The sequence below is a fragment of the Elephantulus edwardii genome, unplaced genomic scaffold, assembly GCF_000299155.1.
Source record: "Elephantulus edwardii isolate Elephantulus edwardi_28Jun2011 unplaced genomic scaffold, EleEdw1.0 scaffold00008, whole genome shotgun sequence".
In the NCBI taxonomy this organism is placed as follows: domain Eukaryota; kingdom Metazoa; phylum Chordata; class Mammalia; order Macroscelidea; family Macroscelididae; genus Elephantulus; species Elephantulus edwardii.
The window spans coordinates 26294668-26308397 of NW_006399758.1; the positions used below are offsets into that span (position 1 = coordinate 26294668).

A 13730-nucleotide genomic window follows, 5' to 3' on the forward strand; every position below is an offset into this window, starting at 1 on the left:
ATCAGCAACCTACTTAAAAAAAATCAGCCACTGAAACCCTATGGAGAAATTCTTCTCTGATACACATGAGGCCATCGTGAGGGAGAGCAGACTCCATTGCAACCGCAAAGTTAGTGACAAAGGAACCACAGGAGCGCAGGATCCCTTCCCTTTCTAGCTCTGATTGACTTTTATTTCACCTGCTTTATTCTCACTACAAGTACAAGCCAGGGTATTTTCTGTCAATAACCCGTGTTATGCACATGACACAACCTTGCTCGCCAAAACCTAGGAAGGCTTTGAAGCACTTGCTACAGATCAAAGACTACAGACTTCAATATGGATTACATCTTAACATCAAGAAAATAAAAATCCTTACTACTGGGCCAATAGGCAAGATCATGATAGATGTGAAAGAACAAAAGTTAACAATTTCATCTTACTTGGATCCCCAGTCAACATCCCCAGTAACACTAGTCAGCAAATCAAAAGACATGTTCCATTGCAGAAACCTGCTGCCAAGGACCTCTCCAGAGCCCTAAAGAGCAACAACATCAGTCTAAAGACTAAGGTGCACTTGATCCAAGCCATGGTCTTCTCAATTGTTTGCTATCCATCTGAAAACTGGACAATGATTAAGGATGATTGAAGAATTGATGCCTTTGAACTGTGGTGTTGGAGAAGAGTACTGAATATCCCATGGACTACCAAGAAAACAAACAGGTCTGTTCTGGAGAAAGTTAAACCAGGTTGCTCCATGGAGTCAAGGATGGCGACACTGTCTAACATACTTTGGGCATGATGTAAAAGGGACCAGTAGCTGGAAAAGAACATCATGTTTGGAGAAGTGGAAGGTTAGCACAAAAGAAGAAAACCCTCCAGTGGATGGACTGACATAGGAACTGTGGCAATGGGGTCAGGTAGGTCAGAGATGACAAGGTTGGCTCAGGCTAGGGTCAAGTCCAGAGTCATTGTTCATAGGATTGCTAGGAGTCAGTCAACTTGGCAGCACACAAAAGTAACATATATGTGCAATGGGACAGTGAATAAAGAGCATGAAAGAAGAATTGATGCCTTTAAACTATGGAGCTAGCGAAGAATCTTGTATACACCATGGACTGCCAAAAAGAACATACAAATCTGCCTTAATATCAACTCTGAAGAGGGGCAGTGAGAACACTCCTTAGAAGGATGGGGAAATTTTATCTAATATACTTTGGCCATATTATCAGGGGATTATCTTACTATCAGTGCTTGGACATCAAGCTTGTTAAAGCAGAAAATTAGGGCAAAAGAGGAAGACCCTTCTGAGATGGACTGACCTGGGACTACACCAATGGGCCAGAGCACAGCAGCGTGAGTGAGGACAAAGCAGGATGGACTGGGTTTTGTTCTGTTGCAGAGTCTCTATGATACCTTCTCCACAACACTCAACAACTTTCACTTTGCTGCTTTTACCAACAGTAAGCTTTCCATTAATACAGAACCTACATACTATTTTTCTAAAAGAAAAAAAAAACCTATTTAAAGATTTTTTTTAGCTGTTTGGAGATGCTATCACCCTTCATGTTACAGAAAAAGAGTGTGTACGGTCAAATATACTGTGGTCACATGAGATATCATCTCATCCCAGTAAGAACAGTAAAATTTAATAGAACAGCAAACATCAAATGCTGGCTAGGTTGTGGAGAAACTGGAATCCTTAATTCACTTTTGGTGGAGTGCAAAATGGTGCAACCACTATGAAAGGCTGTATGGAGCTTTCTCAAAAAGTTACAAATAGAAATACCCTTTGACCCAGCAATTCCACTACTGGGAATTTACCCTAAAGAAACCATAACTGCCACCCAAGCAGAGATATATGCACACCCATGTTTATTGTGGTTTTGTTTGCAATAGCAAAGAGCAGGAAACAACCCAAACGCCCATCAACAAACAAATGGATAGAGAAGCTCTGGTACAGTCACACAATGCAATACTATGCAGCATTGAAAAACAAGGAACTCATGAAATACTATGCAAAATGGATGACCTTGGAGGACATTATGCTGAGTGAAATATGTCAGTCACAAATGGACAAATATTGCATAGGCCACTGTTGTAAAATGGGACTGACATTGGGGTTGAGGAAAGACAGAAGGAGGGGAGGAATGATGTATACTGCATTGAAACAGATGAGGGAGAGAACTGTTTAAAAGGGATATATATGATTGGTTATTATTGCCATGACAGGAGTCCAGAATGAAGGCTGTACAGTGGAGTGGACTTTAGTGGGGGAAGGGATTACATAACAATGAGTTTTTCTTTTACTTTTCAAGGAGAAGAGTGAATTGGAGGGGGTGAGGGTGGGCAGGGAGAAAAGTGCAACAATGAATGACTGAAAACCCTAAGTCTCTGTAAACTTTCATTTAAATTAATTTAAAAAATTATACTGTGGTTACAAGTCTAGACACAAAGGATATTACAGAAGGCAAAATATGATGTCAGCTGCCTAAAAAAAATCCACTAAGAACGAAGATACCAGAGGAGTCTAGTGGATTTGTTATTTGTTAATTTTAATATGTTCTACCCAAGGAAAAAGAAGCCCAAGTGGTAGAATGGTTAATCTCTCACTTGCTAATAACCATAAGGTTAGTGGTAACCTGAGAAAAGACCTGGCACTCAAATCCAAAGAAAGATTGGTGGTGGTTATGTTAGGTGACATAGAGTTGAGTATGACTCAAAGTGACCCTGTGATCAACAGATCTGAACCCTGTCCTGTTCCATCCTTGTCATTTCTGACATATTTGAGCCCTCTGCTGCAGTTAATCCATCTGGTCAAGGATCCTCTCTTTTGCCACCTTTCCAAGCATGTTGGCTCTCTCTAAGGAAAAGACTCTCCTAACAACATGCTCAAAGTATGTGAGATGGAGCTGTGTCATCTTTGACTCAAAGGAGTACTCTAGCTGCACTGTCTCCAAGGACATAGCTGTTCATTCTCTTGGCTGTTCATGGGATGTTCAGTGTTCTTCTCCAACACCACAGCTCAGAGGCATCAATTCTTCTTCTGTCATTTCATTCACTGTACAGCAATCAGAGGCACAGTAAGTGAATGAAAAGAGCATGACCTAAGTCAACACCTTGGACTTGAAACTGACATCATTGCTCCTCAGTAACTTGGAAAGACTCCTGACTGTGGTCTTTCTCAATGCACTGCATCTCCCGATCTCCTGACTGCTAGTGCCAAGGGAGTTGACTATGGATCCAAATAAGATCAGATCACTGACAATTTTAATCTTTTCTCCATTCTACCATGATGCTGCCCACTGGTCCAAGTGATAAGAATTATTGATTTTTTTATGTTGCATAGAATTAATATATTGAAGACTGTATTCTTTGGTCTTCTCCAGGAAGCCCTTCAAGTCCTCACTTTCAGCAAGCACAATTGTGTCACCTGTATAATGAAGGTTGTTGATGAGTCTTCCTATAGCCCTTATGTCACATTCTTCTTCATAGACTCCAGCATCTCAAGTGATTTGCTCAGCAAACAGATTGAAGAAGTATACACAAAGGATACACCCTTGACACTCACCTCTCTTCATTGTAAACAATGTAGTGTTCCCTTGCTCTGTTCACACAACAGCTAGCGTCAGGGAAATGCTATGGAGTACTCTTACTCTTTCCTACAGGTCTGCTATGAGTCAGATGTCACTCAACCACCACCCAACAAAGAATTAAAGGTTATTCTTGTCCTCAAAATTTCTCCACAAACAAACAAAATGTACGCATTTCTCTTACACAATCTTCAAAAAGAGCTTTAAGAGCAGTGCAAAATAAGAATCTTCAGTCTCTAGCGAAGTTTTATTTAAACACAAAACAAGAGGCTATCTCTCTCTTCTTTTAATCCCAGTAATGAAAGATATATAGCAGCTATAGGTCAAGACATCTTTGGTGGCATGATCCAATAAGATCACAGGCTAAAGAAGTCTGTGCCTATGGTTCCCACTCTCAATGCTTCATTCTTTGTTTCCAGATCTAGAAAAGTCCCAGAAGGGTGGGAGGAATGACTAGAGGTCCCTCAGGAAGGTGGATCTGCCCCAGAGATAAAAAGATCCTCTCAGATGAAGGCTTCTTGCCACAGCACAGTGGCCATTTGAGCAGATGATTCTTAGTCATGAAGATTGTCCTATGTGGTACTTCAGGCTACTCATTCCTTCTTCCCACCAAAGCTGACAACCAAAAAATGTCCCCAAATGTTGCCAGGAAGGCAAAACTCTTCCAGGTTGAGAACCATTGACTTAAGTCAAACCATTAAGCCAAACTCAATGCCACAGTGTAGACTTCAACTCCTGGGATCCTTCCATCTTTACTGGAGAAGACTGTCAGCCTTTCTCTCACGGGACTCCTCACAGATTCAATCTATCGACCCATCGACCTCTGGTTAGCAGTCCAAAGTGTAACACGCTACACCACCAGGGCTTCTTGGCCTGCCTCTGAGAGCCTTTGAAAGGCCACAAAGAGCTGGCATCTGCTGTTTAAGATTATAAGAGAGAGGAAATTAAACAGCAAGGGTTGAGAAAATTTTCAGCTGTTTAAGGTAACAATTTTCCCTTATTCTCCCATAGGGAGAAGAGTAAAATCCCATGAGAGAAAATGAGTAAGTGGAATTGAGGCAGCAGGGATAAAGGAAGCTAAACAATGTGGCCCATCACACTGAGGAGAGGACCCAGGAAAGGTCAAGAGAATAACTGGATAGTGAATCACTGGGCAGTGCAAATGATAAACACACAAAGCTACTAACCAAATGGCTAGAAGCTTGAGGACAAGTAGAGGCTCCTCGCAGGAAAGGCCTGAAGACCTAGCTGGGAAAAATACTGACAGTGAAAGCTGCTGGGGGCACAGTTCTTCCTCTGACATCCATGGGGCCCTGGTGAGTCAGGAACAACTCCACAGCACCTGGTTTTTCAACAGGATTGTTAAAGATGGGATGGAGGGGGGAAATCAATTTGGAAAAGGGTATGTAACATGGGAATGGCTGGAGAACATTATGCAGAGTGAAATAACTCAGTCACAAAAGATCAAATATTGCATAAGACCATGACTGTGAAAACAGGAGGTTAACTAGGGGAGTAAGATGATCGGGAGAGCAGTGATAGAATGTATAATCAATGAACACTGTCAAGGATAAGGACGAGAGAGGATCAATTTGGAAAAAATTCACAAAAGAACAATATAGCTATTGCAATTAGCAAACAGGAACAAGATATGTATAAATGTTCAGAAGGTAAATGGAAGGTAGAAGGGGTAAGAAAAAGGATGGGGAAATAGTAATTATATAAAACACAATGTGAATCTGTGTATAAAACAATACTATTAATGGAAAAGGGCACTGATCAACAGTTATTACATAGAGCATAATTTGTATGAATGATTGTATAAGCACCATGTATAAGAATTAACCACAATATATATGACTAATTCATCTTGGAGAGGATTAAACCAGGCTACTCCTTGGAGGCAAGGATTCTGGGGCTTCGTCTGACATACTTTGGACATGTTGCCAGGAGGGACAGGTCCTTGGAGAGGGACATCATGCTTGGGAGGGTGGAGGAACAGCGCAGGAGGGGAAGACCCTCTATGAGATGGATTGATTCGGTGACTGGGGTAATCGGGATGGGTGTGTCAGAGGCAGTGTGGTTGGCGCAGGATAGAGCAGGGTTTAGGGCTGTTGTGCATAGGGTCGCTATGAGTCGGAAACGACTCGACAGCACATAACAACAACAATATATGACTATATGAAAACCAACTTTTTTGTATGAAAAATAAATCAAGAGGAAAAACCAAAACAGACAATGGAAGGAAGGAAGTAGAGGCTGAGGTGAGGGTGGGGTTGCACTGAAGGCAAATAAGGTAAAGGGATCCTGGGAGTCAAGCAGGCAGAGAGGTACTGCTGGCACTCATTCACATAATAAATTCCCAGAAGAAAGGTCACTGTCTCAAAACTTCACAGAAAGAGGAAGGAGGAAGATCATAAAGGTAGGGCACATAGTATTCGCAAGTGTTTTACTTGTTCGCTTCAGCTTTCCTAAAGTGACTGAAAAATGGAAGAGACAAAAATCTTCTCTAACTAGTAACTAGACACTGCATGGAGCTGCCAAGATGTCAACCACAAAGAAGTTTGGGGATCTCCCAACAGGAAGTCACTTCCTTCCTTAAATTCCCTCTCTTGCTATCAGGAGATGTTACCTTTTTTTCCACACTGGTGATTTGTATTTCATAAACCACTGAGACTTTGGGAAGTTAAGATCTCTACAATCATGGAAAATTTTTAACAATTCCCCAACTGGAATTCATGATACAAAATTAAAATGTATATAAATTATTTTTTTTAAAAAAGAAAATGTAGAAATAAAAATCAGTCAAGCATAACAAAGAACAGACTTTAAATTATAACTGAAACAAAATCTTAAGTTTGATTTGCCAGTTTTTTAAAAAATGTTTCCAATATGAGAGCACTAAACTGAAAATGTCAGATTTTTCAATTCTTTGTATTTCCCTGAAATTACTAGAAATAACCAAAGATGCTACAAAACCAAGGCTATACCTGCACCTTTCTATAAATTAATGTGTGGATCCACATAAATAACATTTGGAGAAGTATTCTTACAGATGTTTATAGAAGGGAAAGGCATCGTAGGGAAACTGTAGGTACTGACTAGCAACAGAAAAGATGGAATGGCACGTCAAGATTCAAACACACATAAAGAATCAAAAGATTAACCCCCTGCTCAACTCGTGACTAAAAGAGAGATTACAGCTTGAATGACTGGCATTTTCTGTAGTATCCATGAAGTGCAGAGTGAGTACTGAAAACTCCATGAATTAAAAAAAAAAATTTAAAAAAAATTAACTTATCGATCTTAGAGGAAATACAGGCAGAATATTCCTTAGAAGCCAGGATACTGAGACTTCTGCTCATTTGCTCTGGAAGGTCATCTGGAAAGATAAGTCACTAGAAGTAACACCACCGGTGGGCAGAGTGGACAGTGGTGAAGGAGGTCGTCAACGAGACGGAAGAGCCCAAACATGAAGACAGGACAGGGCAAGCAAAGGTTCATTATATTTTATCTTAGGTCACCATGAATGGGTCAATCTGATGATAAATAACAACAGGTACGTAATACCTACTACCAAAAAAGGTAAGATTCATGTGGATTTTAAACAAACAAAAAATACCTGACAACTCAGAAATAAGTACTACATTTTAAGCTTATAATTAAGTTTCCTAATTTAAGGACATTACATCCTCTCTCTCGTTCTCAGTTTTCACATCTATATAATGAACTGGGGCTATGATCCTTTTGCCAGAGAGCATGGTGCTGTGTGTGTGGGTGCTGTGGGGGTCTCTGGAGAAGTACTACTTTGCCTCCTGGAGCCTGGCAAGCCAGGCTTGGCCTTGGGTTGAAGGCAGCAGCGGCTTCAAGCCCAAAAGGAGAAGAGAGGAGAGAAGGCGGCCATGTTCTCCCAGGTTTAGCCCTGGTGTACAAGTTGCTGTCCTGAGGTCACATGTGGTTGCTGTGAGGCTGAACACTCACTGTGACACTGATGTGTCAAATGCGGTAACGGTTGGTTACCCAATGCGGACAGAGAGTGGGGTGGAGCTCCCCAATGAAAACAAGCGTGGAAGGAGGAGTGGCATCCACTTCTATCATAGCTTGCCTCCAGAAACCCTATGAACCTGGAGAGAGGATGAAAGGCACCCAAGCCTCGAGGACTCTCCTTCATAGGGTCGCTATGAGTCGCCTTCGACTCGACGGCACTTGACAACAACAACAATAATGAACTGGAGTCTGATATGAATCACTCCTTTCTAATCTTGTTCACTCACTCACTCACTCATTCATTCATTTAAAAATAAATACTTGTTCAGCAAATGAGGTTCAATCGTTGTCCTGGGCGCTGTGAAAACAGCAGTGAACGCAAGGAAAAATAAGACCTTGATTGGAATTCTATGGAACTGCACTGCCAACTCAAAGCTATATGGTTCAAATCCACCAGCAGCTCCATGGGAGAAAAATGGGCGATCTTTCTCCTACTGGAGGATCAGTTATGAGTTGGTTCCAATTCCATGATATATAACCTCAACAAACACTGGAGTTCAAGAAAGCTCTGTTGGCCCAGTGGGTAAACAGTTGAGCTGCCAACTCAAAAGGCAAGTGGTTCAAATCCACAAGAGACAGACTGGCAATCTCCTCCCACGAAATTTACAACCTCTAAAAACTTGTAGGGTCAGCTTTGAGCAATTCCAACTCGATAAGAAATAACAATCAGAATTTATATTTCATATTCTGAAATTCATTCTAAATGTTTTCAGGTTATAAGTTGTGAAATAAATTCAGCTACCAAGAGTAACATTTTGTGAAGAGGGGGAGAAAGAGAGTACAAAGCTCCAGAATAATATATCCATCATTCACTCACTCACTGCCTTCAATTCAGAACTGACTCAATTGACTCAGCTGACCTGCCAATGGGTTTCTGAGGCTGAATACCCCATGAAAGGAGACTGTCCATCTTTCTCCCAATGAAATAAATTCTGCTTCAAAGCAAGGTTAAGTTTTTATGTGTCCTACAGATAGTTATTTGTGTGAGTAAGGATTCTCAGTCAAGATGTATAATGTATTTCTGAATGTGAGTCATGTCCAAGGCATTTAAAAGTCCCTGTTAAAAGACCTTTCTGTTCCAGACACTGGACTTAATCCCATCCTTCATTCAGATTGCTGCTTCAGAACAGCCTGCCCACGGTTCAAACTCATTTGCCCCAAGATGGCATTTTGGATAAATATCAAAAAGTGTAATTTTAGATCAGCCCTCCCAATCGTTCCAAGTAGGATGACTTTTAAGAGAACTTCTTGCCTGTAGATTGGGTACCAGAAACATGTGTACTTTATCAGTTATAAAAACTTATACATTTGAATAAAAAGCATAGAACTAAACGGAAGACATACCATTCATTCCACCTAGACATCCGGCTTTGTGTTCTAAAAGAATCACAGGTTTCTGGTGCCTTGAGGGGCCCCAGACAGAGATGAGTAATCCCTGTTCTAAACCCCATCCACTTCTAGCTGAGGATTTCAGAAATCAGGGTTCTTACCACACAACTCCTGAGGGCAATTCTGTTCACTTTAATACCTCTTCTCTGCTTCCTTTTTCATGAAAAACAAAACAACCTTTTAATATATTGGAGCTTTAATGGATGTATGGCACTTTAAAGTTTGACTGTGTTTGTGTATGTGTTGAATCCCATGACCCCAAATACCTATTGACTGCTAGGAATCTGTGAAGTAGGAAGGTAATTCTTCAACATTTGCCTAAGGTTTACTCAATCCTGCAATTGCCTTTATTTTAATAGAAGACATTTGAAGGTGGCAATAACTGGAAGTGAGGAAAGTGAAAGAAGGTGAGAGAGATACAAGGAGGGCAGAAAAGATCTTAAAGGGACAAGCAGCTGAAGTCTTCTGGGATGTAATACACAGATACATGGACACACAGGCAGCTGAAGTCTTCTGGGATGTAATACACAGATACATGGACACACAGGCAGCTGAAGTCTTATACACAGATACATGGACACATAGACACATAGACAGACAGACAGACAGACAGACACACACACACACACCCTTGCTGTGACCCTCCCAGTAGGTTTTCAGGACGCTGTAATTTGCATGGGAGGAGAATGTCTATCTTTCTCCCTTTGGAGCTGCTGGTGGATTTGAACCACCAGAGGTGCCACCAGAGAGCTTGCACAGCACAGGGATGGCACCGTTCCACCTGCATGGACTTGCAGCCTGGGCTTCATGAGGGTTTTTATGGTCCCTTGTCAACTTAAGCAAAAAGTCAAGTCCAACTTCTGGCCACCCCAGATGTCTCAAACTATGCTCCTCACAGTCGGGTTTTCAACAGTAGACTGCCAGTCCTTTTTTCATGGTGTTACACAGGTTTCATTACCAAGCTCTCAGGGTTCCCTGTTGGTTGAGTTCCTCTTCAAGTAGTCCCCTAAGATTTAGATGATGGGATGGATGATTTAATCCTGTGTCCTCAAGGATCATGAGAAGATCCTCCACCATATTACCGAGGTCTGAGGAGGGGCCACCTGGACAGGGTTAGCAACCTCTGCCCAGTGGACATCAAGCTGCAGCCCACCAGCCTCCAACCCCCTGACACCAGCTCCAGGCTCTCTTTATTTCTCTCTCCCTGACAATCCACATCATGCCCACAGAGCAATTACAAGCAATAGCAGGAATGTTCCTGCAGCACACTCCCCACTGAGAGCAAGTACACAAACCTTGACAATCTGGAATCTGGTTCTATTACACTCTCTATCCTTGACACTTTTCCTGATTCACCCAGGCACTTTTATTTTGCTCACAGAGGGTAACGATGCGTCAGATGATCAGAGGAGATGGTCTATCTTTCTCCCTGGGAGCGGCTGGTGGATTCGAATCACCAGAAGGGCTCCCTTTGGGTAGGGAGAGATTGCACAGCACAGGAATGGCACAATTCCACCTGCAGCCATGGACTTGCAACATCAATTTAAGAAGAGGAAAAAAATGAGATTACCAAAGAGAAAATGAGCTTCCATTAGGAAAAGCTGGCCGCTTCTCAGGCACACTACAGAAGGAGGGGATCATCTCAACATCCCTCAATTTCAGCTGTACGATGAGGGAACTGAACTGAATGATGTTAGTACAGCCTCCAGCTTTATTCGACCCTATTGCCAAATGCTAAGATGTTCCTTAAATGGAGCTCCGACCATTAAAACAATCTCATACTAGGATGAGGAAGGAATATCTGCTTCTCGAGGTAAACCTATTTTGAGCTTTTGTTTCTTAAAAACGTCTCCTCTTTGTGTTTACATATGCTACTTTCAATATTCCAGAACAAAATCTAGGACAATCGTTAACAGAACCCTGCATTTAACCAGAGCTTCAGAGGCTTAGGACTTCGTTGGCCAAAGACAAAACCAGCAGTCCTCAGGAATCACAATGGCAACCGGAAGCCAAGGTCTTCCTGCATGAGAAGACCTGAAGAACTCTAACACTCAAATAAATACTAACTTTAAGCAGCAGGCTTCCCCTGGCATGCATGTTCTCAAACGTTAACGAGCTGCTTTGAATCTCTAACAGCTCTGTGAACTCGCCCTTAACAGCTCTCCGCAGGCACACAGATCTCTGCACTCATAACCTGAAAGAACATTTAAGCATTTGAAAAAAACACGTCTAGTGTATAGTTATGATGCATTTTAGGTTTTATCACAGCCAACGTAATTCTACATCACTAGTAGTTACCCCATCTCTGAAGAGTAGGTGATCCAGAAGGAGATGAATTCCCACTAGGAGACAAGTAGAGATAGCTTTTGTTCACTCCGGTATCAAAATCAAACGGGGACTTGTAGTCCTCCTCAAAGTCCATGTCTCTGTCGTCCATTCCAGACAAATGCAGAATGCATGGTTTCGTAACCACCTGCTGTAATTCTTCAGTTAAGTCTCGCTTTAGTCATATTCCCTCGGACTGCCGCGTCGCATAACCTGGCTGGAGACACTAACCGCAGGGGTTCCGAGCCCCTGGCTTCGGAGTCCAGGTGAAACACTTCCTTCTGGGAGCTCCAAGCCCTCAGGACAAGCAAACAGAGCAAACTGGTTTAATAAATTACTTGTCCCAAGCAATCTTAGCTCTGCTCAGCACCTGCTGTTCCTTTGCATGAACAATGAAAACCTAGGCAGGGGAGCGAAGCTTTGTTCGGTCAACAAAGGAGGACCCGGTTCTACAGAATCGCCCAAATAGACAAACACTTCAAGCGGAATTACAAAAAGAAAACTACAAATCATTATATTTTTTTTGAAAATCCGTCAGCTGACCACAGCCGCTCCAGGGCAGCCTTAATCTTCTGGGACAAGCAAGGATTACTAGGCAGTAATCCACGAACGGCATCTGGGGGATATTTCCCCTCCCCTGGATTATGGTGGAATTCGGAAAGCCAAGCTTCCTGGTCTAGCCTTCAGGTTCCTAAGGAAAGCCTGGTACAGAAATAAAGCTACCCAGCAGGGTCCAGACTCAACTCACTACTCATTAGCTCACCCTCCAGAGGGTTTTCAAAGGTGGTAAACTGCATGGGAGGAGACTGCCCATTTTTCTCCAAAGAAGCAGCTAGTAAATTCGAACCACATGCCTTTGGCTTAGCAGCGTAACTCACAAGATCACTGGAACTCCAGGGATTGGTTTCATGTAACAATCACAAAAACCGCAACAAATCTATCTGGTTTAATCTAACACACACCCTGAAAACAAATCAGTGTGGATCAACTCTCCTTTTTTCAGAAAGACGGTCTTCCAATTACATGTAAAAGAGAAGAAAGTATTTTTTACTTTCATAGTAAAGCTAACCAGAATTTTGGGGTCTGTATTTCACTAAAGCCCAGACTCTACAGGGGTTGCAATAAACCTGGGATAAAACCATACAGAGAAAAAAATCACTCCCTTTTGTACAGAAGCCCTGCCCAGTGACGAGGATAGTTAGCCTGTAACACAAAATCCTTAACTTATTACAGACTTTTCCCGTGGCAGGAGTCGCACATCCCTCAGCTGAAACCTTGTGCACTGAATGCAGCCTTCGCCCAGGTATTGGCACCTGTCATTCTCATTGTTTGTGACACGTGGTTCATCTAATATTAACCATCAGCCTCGCAGAGCGGAAACCCAGGTGTTGCACAAACGAACTGTGTTCCATATGGTGTTCAGGGGCAGGTTTTTCAGGATTAGCAGACCTGCCCTTTCAACTTCTTGTTTAATATGTGAGTTAACCATTTTTGTACCATCCAGCAATTTAATGTTGTTGTTAGGTGCCGTCAATCCACCTTCGACTCACAGCAACTCCATGCACAAGGGACTAAAACCCTGCCCAATTCTGTCATCCATTTGTGTCGAGGATCTTCCTCTCCTTCACTGAGTCTCTATTTTTCCAACTACAGGACTTTTTCCTAGGATTGGCTCCTAATATTCACTCAAACTCACTGCTATTAAGTTGTAACCAACTCATAGCTGACCCTCTGGCATATTTTCAGAGGCTGTAAACTGTACAGGAGGAGACTGGCCAAATTCCCATACAGCAGCTGGTGAATCTGAACCATATTTCTTTGGGTAGGCAGAGCAACTCCTTACCCACAGGCCAATAATTAGAGCTCTCCGTCTCTAATTATTAAGGAGGTAAAACTAAAGACAATGCCTAATAGGTGAGAGATGGTCTGTTAATGTATAACAACCACCAGGCAGCGTTCTGTCTTTTTATATCCACCTTGTAAAAGGTAACTGGATATGTTCTCTCTGGATTATAAGTAAATATGAAACCTAATGACTGGAAGAGATCTAATCAGCCACTACCTGGCTGGAAGAGATCCTGGCCACCTGACTGGAAGAGATCCATATTTATTCCCATTCCAAAAGCAGGTGACCTGACAGATTGTGGAAATTATGGAACAATATCACTAATAACACAGACACGCAAAATTCTGCTGAAGATTATCCAAAAACAAATGGAACAGTACATCGACAGTGAACTATCAGAAATACAAGCTGAACTTGCAAGAGGCACTAGAGATATTATTGCCAATGTCAGATGGATCTTTGGCCAAAAGAAAAGAGTACCAGAGGAATGTCTATCTGGGTTTCATTGACTATCCAAAGGCATTTGACTGTGTGGATCACAACGAATTGTG

General features: G+C 42.1%; 1 protein-coding gene across 1 annotated transcript in view; it reads right to left on the minus strand.

Moving 5' to 3' along the window:
- TPD52 (tumor protein D52) overlaps positions 1–11445 on the minus strand; it is a 50219-nt gene extending 38774 nt beyond the window's left edge. The window contains exons 1-2 of the mRNA XM_006880549.1: positions 11307–11445; positions 130–144 (exon numbers count right to left, since the gene is read on the minus strand). Coding sequence (XP_006880611.1) covers positions 130–144; positions 11307–11445 — 154 coding nt within the window. The remainder of the gene's footprint in view (positions 1–129; positions 145–11306) is intronic.
- Between the last annotated feature and the right edge of the window lie 2285 nt (positions 11446–13730).